This window comes from Grus americana, chromosome Z, assembly GCF_028858705.1.
Source record: "Grus americana isolate bGruAme1 chromosome Z, bGruAme1.mat, whole genome shotgun sequence".
Taxonomy (NCBI): Eukaryota; Metazoa; Chordata; class Aves; order Gruiformes; family Gruidae; genus Grus; species Grus americana.
In genome coordinates this window covers 70,581,885-70,594,607 of record NC_072891.1, presented here as the reverse complement: position 1 = coordinate 70,594,607, position 12,723 = coordinate 70,581,885, and the positions used below count along the sequence as shown (strand labels likewise).

Sequence of the window (12,723 nt, the reverse complement as noted above, 5' to 3'; positions counted from 1 at the left end):
ATATATAAAATTCCACCATCCACCAAACCCAAGAGCTTATAACAATTGATATATAAAATATATTTTCAGGGCTTCTTTCCTGAACAAATAACAAAACAAAGATGAATCCCCACATTATCATACAAACCAGTTTTATCACTTTCACATTTACAAATATACATGTTACAATAACATTCTGAAAAAGCCAGAGCTTTTCAGATAAGGACAAAGAAAATAAATGAGATACAGATACTTCAGTAATATATTAACAGTAATAAAATCATTAATACATCAGGTAAAACTTAAAATTTGCTCTGAAGCCAGTGTTCATCCTTCTGTAATCACCTAGTTCCTTGTTCTGAGATGCCTCAGCGAAAGCTGTGGCTGAATAAACAAAATAGATTTATGCAAGAATGACATAGATATGTCAATTTCTGAAAAGAGATGACATCATACAGATATGAGAGCAGGGTGCTTGTGAATACAGCCAGGACAGCAGTGCAGGGAATCATGAACAAACAAATCGCATTCCACGCAAAATGCATTCTGACACACTTTACATATGTAAACCTGTGTGGAAAACAGAAAAAGAAGTCAAATCAGAAAAAAATTATCACCATGATAGCACTACAGTAAGGCAACAGTTTTGTCATCAAGACAGTGTAAATAGACTAAATACATTGCTCCAATCACAGAAACCCAACTGAATTAAAGTTTCAAACAGCGAGTATGTCCAAAGGGCTGAGCTTGAGTCATTGTAGATGCTTCTATATGGCTAAGAGTGGAAGCTTATTTATGCAACTTTCTAGGAAGTCCCTTTGCATCCTTTCGTAGACTTTGCAGTCTAAAAGGCATGACAGAGAACTCTAGTTAACCATGAGATAAACCGCCACAAACATTTTTCTGGTCTTTAAAAGACTATACTGAAGGATCATCTTTACTTCTGATACCCCTCAATGCAAATTCCAATGCAGTTCAACATACTTACATTTTGATCTTTCATTTCTCCCTGGCAGCCTTGACAATACCTAAAAGCAAAATTGTGTATTTTAACTGAAAAAAGTCAGGATCATGTAAAATAGTTTTAAAAACCATCTCATACATAGTAACAATTTATGGTAATTATTTCAGATAGTCAACTGAACACACAGGATAACTGTTAATGGGAACTACAAATGTTTCTTATTGTCAGAGGTGCCCCAACCTGCCCAAAAATTCAACAGTGTCACCAGCAGCAAAGAAGCTGCTGCCACCTATTCTTACTTTTGTGACAAAAAAATTGCAGGGTCTACAAGTACACTCATTATCACAAATATGATTTGCATACCGTTCCCCCTGATATTCTTCCAGGGGAACTTCCTGAAAGGCATCCAAAGGAAACAAGTGATGGTAAGACCGGGCCAGGTGAGGTGCAGACACTAATGTAAGACCTGCAAATAAAGAGAGACATCAAAATTATTACAAGAGCGGACTTACTGAAAATCTTTTCTGTATTAAAAAGGAAAAAAAATTATATTACTCAGTGGTTCAGAGCTTTTAAGTATTAAAAATCATAAAATTATTTGTTAGCTTCCATAGCCCAAACCTGTAATTCTTTCCAGAATTAAATCCAAATATAAAGAACAAGAAAATTGCCCAAATTTCTAACTAAAAGGTTTAACTCACTCTTTTCACATTTATGATGCACAGTTGTAAAGTTATTAAGTTTTTTGTCCTCAAGCCATAAACAAATGCAACTATAAAACGAGTCTTCCGATTAAATCTAAATGCACAACTACTGTTTGACAACAATGGTTCTGCTGTTTCACATCACCAGTGATGATCTGTCTTCCTAAGTGATCATTACATGTGATGGAGCCCTGCTTTCCTGGAGATGGCTGAACACCTGCCTGCCTACGGGAAGTGGGGAATGAACTCCTTACTTTGCTTGGCTTGTGTGTGGCTTTTGCATTACCTGTTAAACTGTCTTTAACTCTACCCACAAGTTTTCTTACTTTTACTCTTCAGATTCTCTCCCCCATCCTACCAGGGGTAAGTGAGTGAGTGGCTGTGCAGTCCCTAGCTGCTGGCTGGGGTTAAGCCATCACAACAGGCTGGTGTTAGCTGGGGCATGGGCTGGCACTAACTTCTTCATTGCTCACTCACACGCAGTGTAAACTTCCGAGCTCTCGTTCTGCTGACAGCTGCAGCTATGGAGAATCTGTTGCTGACACATACAATTCCTCCAGTTACATTATTAGCTTGCTGAAACAAAACTCATGCTGATATGAAAATCTTTACATGAAGCTAGGACAAGGTGACCCCAAACTAGAATTATTTCATCCTCTTGGCAAATACACACATCTTAATACCTATCACGTTTTAGTCATATGCCTGTAGAAGCTAACAGAAGGACAGCTGTTGCTCACACAATATTAATACTATAAAAAATGCTAATCCTCCCTCTTACCCTCATTAGAGGGGAGGGGGGGAAGGCACCATTGGTTGCACAGTCCATTAACAGTTGCAAGACTGAAGGGCTTCCATTTACTACTTTCACGTGTCACTGTGCAGCTTGCCCTTGGGTTCAACTTTAAAACTTTTTGTCCGGAGGTGAGGGGGTACTTCTGTCCTTTTACTCCAAAGCACTCTTTATCTTCATGGCCTTGCACTGAGCAGTCTGACACATTGGTGTGCCTGTTAAATCAGGATTCTTGAGGAAATGATTACCATTCATATGTGAATCACCCTTCTTCCCCCCTTTGCTTTAGGGCTTTTAGTTTATAACCTTACACTAGGGAATATGATACAGCTCTACTGTTACAGGCATAGTCCTGAAAGTCCCTTGTACGAAGCTGACAACCCAGAACATAGGAATGCAGGCTTCTTAAAGCAGAGCTGGCTTGTAATTCCTACGTATAGTTGAATTTTTCTACCCTTTAACTCTCTTACCACTAACACATAATGCATCTGCTCATCTTTTCTTGTTACTCACCACAGACTTTGCATTCCACAGGAAGTTCACAGTATTTGGCTCTGCACTGGGGACAGAAATATCCACCCAGTGTAAGACCTGGCTCACTACTGTTTTCCAATTGCCTAGAGCAGAGAGAGACAATGTAATACCTAAGAGATAACACCATACTACTACATAACTACAAATACTACATAGTTCTCACAACATAGTTTTAAAAGTTTCAGTAGCTTCCATGCAACAATTCCACGTGTTTGGAAGTGTCAGTAAGCAACTGATAGGGTGAGATATCAGTAAGCACATTTTCCCACAGAAACAGAAAAAGACCCAATTTTCCCACATCAAGGAGCCAATATTTCTTTAAAAAAATTATGAAAGATAATGGCATTAGTATTTCTACTTACACACACAAATATTCTGTATTGACTTTAAGATGCAGATTAGTACATATTCTTTCAAACAGCAGACACTGTTTCCTTCTGAAAATTCAGAGTCCCCTATCATCCCTGAAAACTGTGATTCTTTTCATTGAGAAGAGCACTGGTACACTAATCAAATGAGGTGTCTATTTAAACTTCTCTTTAAAGTCGCATTAGCAAATACATAAAAAATACTTATTCCAGATGATACCCTTCATCCTCATCATTATCTTTATAGTGATAAAAACACTTAAATCAAGAAATGCAAGTAAAACTGGTAGTAGTTACTTTAATACCTTGTAGCACCCTTGAGTTCTAATCACTGCAGAACACAACTAAAAGCCATTTACTACCTTCAAAAAATTTTAAATGTAAATTTTAAAAGGCATATTTAACAGAGGTAACATGGGCACATACCAGATGTGCAAATGGAAATAAAATTTCTAGTGAGAAGTCACAAGACATTACTATTTTTTCATGTTATTTTGCAATATTTTCACTGAAAAGCAGATTTTCTAAATACTGACTACTTATCATTGAATCCCCATCAGCTCATTGAATTCTAATCAACTCTACTTACGCCATGCTAAAGGATGGCTTTGCCTCTTGATCGGCTGCAGAAGCAATAGTATGCTGAGGAAAACCTTAAGAGAAAAACATCCCATATTACCAATTTTAAACATGCAAGTAATCTTTCAGTTTCTTACTTCAATGGAAAAGTTCAAAGATTATTCTAAACATTAAGGTCTGTATCTTTGTTTGTTTGTTATTACAGGATAAGTAATATGCTCTTAATAGGTATCAAATTCTTCCTAAAGGTCTCTACCTACACCCACCAATGAATCCCTCATTGTATTTCCCCCCCAACTGAAAAAAATCTTTCCACAGACTTCATATTAACTGAAGCTCACTGGAATCCCATTTTTGAAGAACACCAAAAAGAAAGTTATATGCAATGGCAGGAAAGCAGAAAAAGCACTACATTCACTTGAACGATGGTTTCTAATTAAGGGGAAAATATTTTTTATATGCAGACATCAAGTATATATTCATCTTCCAAGTGCAGTATATGACAGATGAGACTATAGCACTCTGTGAAGGCTATAACAGATACCATTCTTTCTACCACTTATTTTTTATAGCTCGTGTCAAGTGGGCAGTTCATTTTTCTGACAACTGCTCAGGCTTTGCCTATAAAAGGCAAATCTCTTCAGTATTTAAATCTACACATAAAAATATATACATTTTATCTGTGAAAAAGGGGGGGATGAAAGTGAGAAATTAATGCTCTAAATTGTGGCATTAAGGTTCCTATTCTGGTTTAACTCCACACTTAAATTTATCGAGAAATACATCAGGAGAAAAAAAGGTACCTAATCCATTTGTTGAAAGAACACCACAACAGTGCTCCTAACACTGTGGCCAAACAGATGGCTCTTACAGGCAATTAAGCTTATAATAATTGCCTTCTGCAGGGAAAAAAAAAAACAGAGGGAGAAACAAAATAGTTTTTCATCCTTCATTTCTAAGTATTACATTTACACCAATTACTGTACAAGCAGTATCATTCCACTTGATTGTTTCCAACTGCAGTTGAGTAATTTGTCATCTTTGTTTTAATTCTTAATTTTATTTAAAAGGTGACTACTTTGCAGTAATGACATCAAGAAAATTGATATCTATTTGGAAAAATAAAAGTTAAAATAAAAAAAACCACAATTGTGCAATGTCTTTATTATGCTTCCAACTATTCCGAAGCATAGATTTGCACAGAAGATGCAAAGAAAGAAAAATACAAGATTTGCACATCTTCTGCTAGGACTTTAACAAAACCATATCCTACCCATTCGAATAAGGGAGCACTCAGAACTTGAACTGGCGGGTGGAGGACTAACATGATGCATCAGCAGTTCCTTATAATGACTTTCATCTAAAATAACGTGGTATGTTCCTGTCATGAAAAAAGAAATGCTTTACTCTCAGTTTATGAGCAGATAAGAAAAACATATTCTCCAAATGACAGAAAACAAGTAAAGAAAATAATTTAGCTAAGCCTGTTCCTAAAAACCAGTCCTATTAATGCTACTGAAAACAATGTTTTAAAATTAGCAACACCAGAATGTTTAATTAGGTATGAAGGCCTATAGCTTTTTCTCCAACATTACACTGTAGTAATGATATTGCAAGAGTTACCACTGTAGTAATGCAACATGTTGCATTAAGTTCCACATCACATAGCTTTACATGTGGAACACTAGGTTTTAAAATATGTGTACTTCTTCTCTCTAGAGATGCAGTTACCAGCTGATAATAATTTCACTAAGTACTGTGTATTTTGTAGATTTGGGAAAACCTTACATTTTCTGCCAGCACAACAGAATATTCATCCTTAAATATCAAAATGCATTAATGAATATATGACAAGTTACTTATTTTCAATTTTAAACTTGTATTAGTAGTATAACTACTGAACTTGAAATACATACCACCAGTTTCTCGGGCCAGTACTGTACAAACTCGAACTTCAGCACTTAGGCCGATGACAGATACTCTGATCTTAACTGCTTTTAAACACTTCGAATGGAAAAAGAAAGCATACTCAAATTCATATGCAGAACAGAAAACAGTAAAAAGGTTCAAAGTTTGAATGAAAATTAGTTGGCAATGACACTGCAACTGTCTGTTTTTAGTGGAATACCTTGGATGTTCAAACTTCACTTCTGTACCTTAATTAGATCATAGATGTTGGCTGGATCACATGTTGTCAGACTGCTGAAGACTACCAAAACCTCTCTGCTCGTATGTCCTGGCATGTGCCTAAAGAAAGTATACAGTTAATTTACTTCTGTACACTGGGCTACTTGTATGCTAAAGTTTTCAAAGACTTTAATGTACTAAAGTAAGAAGACTATATGATATGGAATTCCCTACAAATTATAAAAGACTGTAGTAAGATCCTTCTCTGAGCATCAGAATTTCACCTGCCAAAAGCCAAATCTTTCCAGTATCTAAAATACAGTATTTGATTGTGTAGCTGCTGTCTGATTGTTTAATGCTTAAGTTATCCCTGTACCTTATCTGTACTCTCACAGGTAAAATTCACCTTGAAACTAGTAACACTGCAGTAAGTCTTCCTGACTTCTTAAAATAAAAATCTCTAGTCAGTTTATAGGTGTAAATCCGGTACTTTTAACTACTGTCTTTTAATTCTTAATGGAAAACTCTCTCCCAACCAGTCATTCAACTAATTTTTTATGACATTGACTATTAGCTTTGTTCTGCCAGCGTTTCCAGCTATAATTAGGTGTTTAAACAGTCTTCCACAAATGTTTATGCCATCTCAATACCTCACATAGCAAAAAAGTTTTTTATATCTATCTTACCCAAAAAACTACCTCTCAAAGTATGCCAAAACTCCCATCAGATTATTGTGATTGAATGCTCTTTCTTTTCCTGGTCTCTTATCATTATTAACCCGTAACTCTGCCCTCTCTTCTACCTTAGCCCTCTAGTAAAAAAAATAATTGCAGGGTCTTTCACCACCATATTCATAAACAACATAAAATAATTTACTTCATTTTAAAATGCTGCTGATTTTTATAAGCAGCACACCTCTAAATAGAAGCATCTTGTGTTAGAAAATGAACTTCTGCACTACTAGCATATTTAAGTTCTTAACAGTTTGTATTGTAAGAGGAGAAAAAGCTGTCTTTAAAAGACTCGGGTGAATACAACGCAACATGCTACTTATAAAAAAATACTGTCTCTGCCCCTCCAAATATTCACCATCAGCATTATACTGATTATGGAAAACAAGGAAACAAAAAAACCCCTCCATGTATGTACTAACTTTAAAGTCTGCATGGCCAAATTTAGGGAATTGTATAGAGATGGCTCTCCAGTGCAGTTCATATCCACTGCTTTCTTCAGAGCGGTTACGTGCTTTTTTGAGTTACCTGTAAGTGAAAAAACAATCCACTTAAACCCACAAGTTAAAATAATTGAAATATTTAAACTGTATATTTAATAATGCGTACCTATAGAACAACAGTTTTTAAAACTGTGACTTGTAACTCTATGTTTCTCCTTAGAAACTGACCTACCTCTTGATCAGAAAGTAGAAAAAAATAAAACAATATATTAAAAGAAAGACATTTACTCTACAGGGACTCAACTGCTAGAAACTTTAAGAGGTCAAAAATAATAAAATCACTGTTGTGTATCATTAAGCACTTAACATGAGTGTGAAGTGACTCACAAAGTGTTTCAGCAGAAACAGAGTTTAGTTTCCTCTGTTATCCTCAAAGTACTGTTCAAGGATTGATTGATCCTCAAATTCCTAAATAAAATTGCTCCAGTTTTACAGGTGAATAAAGAGAAAAAAAGACTTCATCTCTGAAGCCACACAGATGGCTAGCAACAAAAGGCAGGAACCAAAGAAACCTTGCTTCTTAACATCTGGTCAGATCTCACAGAATACACAGATGTCATAAAACACAAAATTAACAAATAGGATGAGAAATTAACTATAGGGGAAATAAAACATATTTCAGTTGCAATTTGGATAAGACCTGATCACAAGCAAACATGCAATTACAATTCTAGATCAAAACAGATCAAAATAAAGACTGATTTCTGATAACTTGCAATACCTTCTCTTTTAAATTAAAAATATGATTTTAACACTACTTCACTTTCAGCAGTGTCATCCAGGAAGATTACATCAATGCAAGAGATTAAAATAAATCTCCAATTTTAAAAAACCAAAACAAACTCCCTCCCTACCTGAAAGTTCTGTCATTTTTTCAGCTCTTTTACTCTTGGTTACAATTAAGCCAATCTGGAAAAGAAAAAAAAAAAAAAAAAAAAAAAAAAAGCAAAACTTTTCTTACCAAGTTTAACAACAAGTTGATTTACATTTTTCCTATATTTTGCCTAATACTCATTTATGAATGAGAATTATTTAACTCTACAGGTTTTCTTGTAAGTGTAACAACAGCAGCACAACACCATGCCTCAGTTAACATACATTCCTGTATCCCCTGTGCTTTTGCCACAAGGTACAAAAATAAGTCTTCCAAAATTCTAAATGCCTCAAAAACCCCAAACATATAAGCAAGTCTTCTGTGTTAGAATTTGTTTAGGAAAAAGGGAATAGATGGGTTCATATTTTCATTAGTTCAGGCAGAAACAAGAATGTCACCAGACGGATGAGGAAGGGATGGGAAGGAACACATCAATTGAAAACAGTTTACTAGACAGTGTTAAAACTAACTTTTTAAATAGTTTCCAGTTACTTGTTTCTTGCACGGTTATACATACCTGACTAATAGGATTTTGGTCAAAGTACTCTTCAACAAAATATTCCAATAACTGTAAAAAAAAGTTAAGACTGTTAAAAAATATATAAAATTTTATTCCATATGCATTAAGTAGGTGGTACTTGCAAACATCCAGTACCACTTGAAAGAAAAAAAAAAAGTTGGAAAAAAAAAAAGGAAGGAAATGAGCCCTTCCCTTCCATTCTCCTTTCACCCTAGCACTTCCATCCTTCTCCTTCCTCCCGTGTTACCACTGCAAAGTAAATTTCAGAACCTAGCCACACATTTTATTCACTTCACCTCTTAAAGTTCTAGATTACTACTGGTTCAAATGGAGTTTTAAGATACACTGAAAAGCACTAATCCGTATAAAATCATCAAAACCCAGCATTTCAATGCTTAGTGTTATTAGAGAAGACCATACAGTACAAAATGCACAGTTCAAGCCCTTCACAATCTGAAGCAGCAATCCAGCTCCTATCTAGCTTCCATTCGAACCAGAATTAATCAAAACACAACTGTAGGAAAAAAGAATTCTAGATGTGTCATGAAAGCATGTTTGTTCTTCTTATATCCCTCATTATGGGTTAACACTTCAGCTTAATTTCCACATACTTTTCATAATGTGTCTTTCCACAATATGTCCTTACAAAGTGTTTTCACTGCAAAGAAGTACTCATGCAAGGCAAGCTAATGTCAACACAGATTTACTATTCAAAAAAACAGGAAAATTACAGACTAGCAACTAGAAACAAAGGGGGAAAAAAAGCCGGGACGAGAGGAGAGATGAGGCTATAAAAGTAATCTAGTCACAGGAGACTGCCATTCTTTTAAATACAAAATGGAACTGGTTTACAGAGAAACTGTGGATTAATATGAGAAAACTTCTGAGTACAGGAATACCTTCAAAGTGCAAGTAAGTCTGTTCGGTTTTAAATCTTGGTCCTCCATAGTTCTTGATCCATCAACAACCACGTAAAGGTGACGCATCTGCATTATTGCCATAAGTGATCATCACTTACAGAACAGATATTTAAATGAACTGTTCATTATTCCATTTACTTAAACATTTCCTCTCTCAAACACGGAAAATCCAGTACACTGAGCTATGGAATCAACAGCAACTGAAAGAGTAATGCATTTTTTCCACTTTTCCTTCAAAATGAAAAAAAAAGACTATCTTAAAAAATGCACACTGTTCTTTTCCTCTCACAATAAGCTACAAAACATTCATAGTCTTCACCTTCATCTCTTCATGTGAACAGCTCAGTGTTGTATAAAGTAATGCTGTTATTTACAACTCATTTACATTATGCCCATTTTTCACATGAAGATAAATCAGCAGTGCAAGCATGTGTGATCTGACTGATGTTGCAAAACATGCCCAAATACAGCGAACACGCCAAACCTCCACCTCTGAATACTTGTGCTTCACATCCCACATTGCCAATGAACAAAGAATGTTAAAAAAAAAAAAGTTTGGTGGAAAATGCAAGCTTTGGTCTCAAGCACATTAAGTCAGCAAAAGTGCATTTTAGATTAAGCATATCACCTCTATTCAAGTAGTTTTGGACTCAGGACAAACAAGGGTTAAGACATTAACATACCATTCCAAGTCGAACTTGTCCATGGTGTTCACAGAGTCTAAAAAGACCACAAAAGGATCTAAGTAAGGTGCAAATGAGTGAATACTTCCTAAAACAAAAGTCCAGAACAAATCCAATACTAGACTTCTGGCAAATATGAGGCAATAACAAACCACAGACACTTATTTACACTGAAAAAAAGACAATTCAACTACAAACAGATTTCATGCCTCTCAGAAAACAAACAAGACCTATTTCTTACTACAAGGTTTAATGGAACTTTAAAATTTTATCCAAATTTGAAGCCTTTAACATAATCTGAAATAAAACAAATCTAGATTTTATCTAGCAATTCTTCTGACAATTTGAAACATTCATCTGGTCCCCTAACACCAAAACCCAGCTTGAAGCAAGATTTCTATATTAAAAAAATGTTGAAGGATTTTTTCTAAGCAGTGCAAATTGCAATTGCTGTGCATTGCACTGTGTTTCACCAGATCAAGACCTCACTTCTTTAGCTAGCATACACCTGGGGTACCTAGCCTGTATACATTCACTCTTAAGATTAAAGATAAATTTTAAAATGTTTTCTGGCACAATTAATAAGCATCACGTGAGAAGCATGCATCTGGAGCTCTGAAGGGGTAAGAATACAAAAATATATCGCAGGCATGCCAACACGCTCATTCAACATAGATGGCCCAGTTTCAGAATGACTAAGTCCTTACAACTGACCAAATCAATACTATCAGCAGGCTTGTGGCAACACACAGTACCTTTTCCTCTTTGCCTTGAAAAGAATGTCCTCGACGGTCGCTTTCAGCGATCCGGATTCATCTTCTTTAAGAATTTCCCTAGGCAGAACAGATTGTTATTGAGGAGAGGGGAGTTTTTCCCTCGTCTTTCACCAGTAAGAAGGTGAGGAGGGAGAAGGAAAGCCTACCATGTTCTTTCGTAGCCTCCTTCCCAGCGCTTGGTCCGTTCGGGTTCGTCATCCATCTCCGCGGGTTCGCTCTGCCGCTGCGGAGCACAACGGCGGCCGGGCTCCCGACTACACCGAACGCCGCCGGCCCCAGCCGCGGAGGCGCTACTCCCGCCTGAGGGGAAGCCCCGTTACGGTGCCGCAAGGTGGGTGAAGGGGCTGTAGGAGGGACCGACCCCAAGCGGGCTGCCGGCGACCGGGAAAGCTGAAGGAAACCCGACTCACACTCCGCCCGCGCCTGCCGTCAGGCCCAGCCGTCCCACTGCGCCGACCCGGAAACGCCAGCGCCCCCCCCCCCCCTTCGGTGCGCAGTCAACCCCTCCCGGCTGCCGCCCAGGCCGCGGGGCGATCGTTCCGGGGAGAAGGCGCAGCACTCCCCGGCGGCCCGGGACCTGATGTCCCCGTGCAGGAGAGCGCGAGGCGAGGCCCGGTGGCTGTTACCGGTAATGCCAGGTCTAACTCGCCCCGAGCTTCAAAACGCTCCGAGGGCGCACTCGCCGAGCCCAGTCTCACCTCCAGGCGGGACACGGACCCTCGAGGGAGGCAGGAGCGAAGCTGTCCGGCCTCTCAGCGGCTCCTGTGGACGGGAGACCCTCGGCATCTCAGACTGAGGAAAATACCTCTGCCGCTACAATTAAAAACAGGACATTTTTCACAACAACATCAAAATACTCCCATTAAATTATTAAAGGATGGTAGCATAGCGAAAACGCATCGCAGATCCTTCACTAGTCTGGGCCTGGAGCCCGCGGTAAGTTTCTGTCAGGTCAAACCGGCCCTGGCTCATCTTTGTTAACAGGACCAAGGCACTCTCTGGGTTTACATGGTATTTCTATGATTAACGCAAGTACTTTCAGTAATTAACAGGAAACTCCAAGAGCCTGGAAAAAGACCATTATTTACATCTACTGCAGCACTGAATTTTAATCCATAATTACGCTCATTAGTTACTTAATGAAAATAACTGCCAATTATCCCAGTAGCAAAAGCATTGATTTAACACTTTTCTAAAATACAGAACTTGGAATGTGTTCATTGCTGCAAAATTTAGGCTATATTTTCAGTGATTTTAATGTGCTCATGGAAGCAAACTATGTCGTGGAGTAACACAAGTTTTTGCAAATGTGCAGAATAATCTCATTGTATTCAGAATTGCCCTTTTGAGGCTGGGTTCTTGTTTCACTGCAATAGCTTTCTTTGGGATTTATTTTAATAAACTATCACTACAAAGCTGTGAACAGTTAACTGGTAATTGCATTTAGAAAGTGAGTCAGAATGCTTTATATTCCATTGAGTGAGCACGCTAATTGTTCTGACCAAAGGAAATGCAGTTTTTCACGAAATGTTGTGTACATTCCATTCTTCAGATATCTTTAAATTTACTGTTTGTCTCTTTTGCAAGCATACAATTTATGTTTAAAGGTGGCCAGAAAGATATAAGAAGGACTGTACTTCATATCTAGCACCTCTTGCTATTACAGAT

At 37.4% G+C, this 12,723-nt stretch overlaps 1 protein-coding gene across 2 annotated transcripts; it reads right to left on the bottom strand.

Moving 5' to 3' along the window:
- Window positions 1-114: 114 nt before the first annotated feature.
- On the bottom strand, window positions 115-11,524 carry GTF2H2 (general transcription factor IIH subunit 2). Of its 2 annotated transcripts, XM_054809497.1 has the most exons (15): window positions 11,202-11,524; window positions 11,035-11,112; window positions 10,280-10,316; window positions 9,576-9,662; window positions 8,674-8,724; window positions 8,137-8,191; window positions 7,202-7,307; window positions 6,078-6,168; window positions 5,838-5,925; window positions 5,195-5,302; window positions 3,932-3,995; window positions 2,954-3,057; window positions 1,307-1,409; window positions 968-1,007; window positions 115-549 (listed from the first exon to the last, which is right to left on the bottom strand). In XM_054809497.1, exons 1-15 carry the CDS (start codon window positions 11,255-11,257, stop codon window positions 430-432), a joined length of 1,188 nt encoding a protein of 395 aa, XP_054665472.1. In that variant the 5' UTR covers window positions 11,258-11,524; the 3' UTR covers window positions 115-429. The 2 variants fall into 2 exon arrangements, with proteins under 2 accessions (XP_054665472.1, XP_054665473.1); XM_054809498.1 differs by lacking the exon at window positions 9,576-9,662 and having other exon boundaries at window positions 11,202-11,500.
- Between the last annotated feature and the right edge of the window lie 1,199 nt (window positions 11,525-12,723).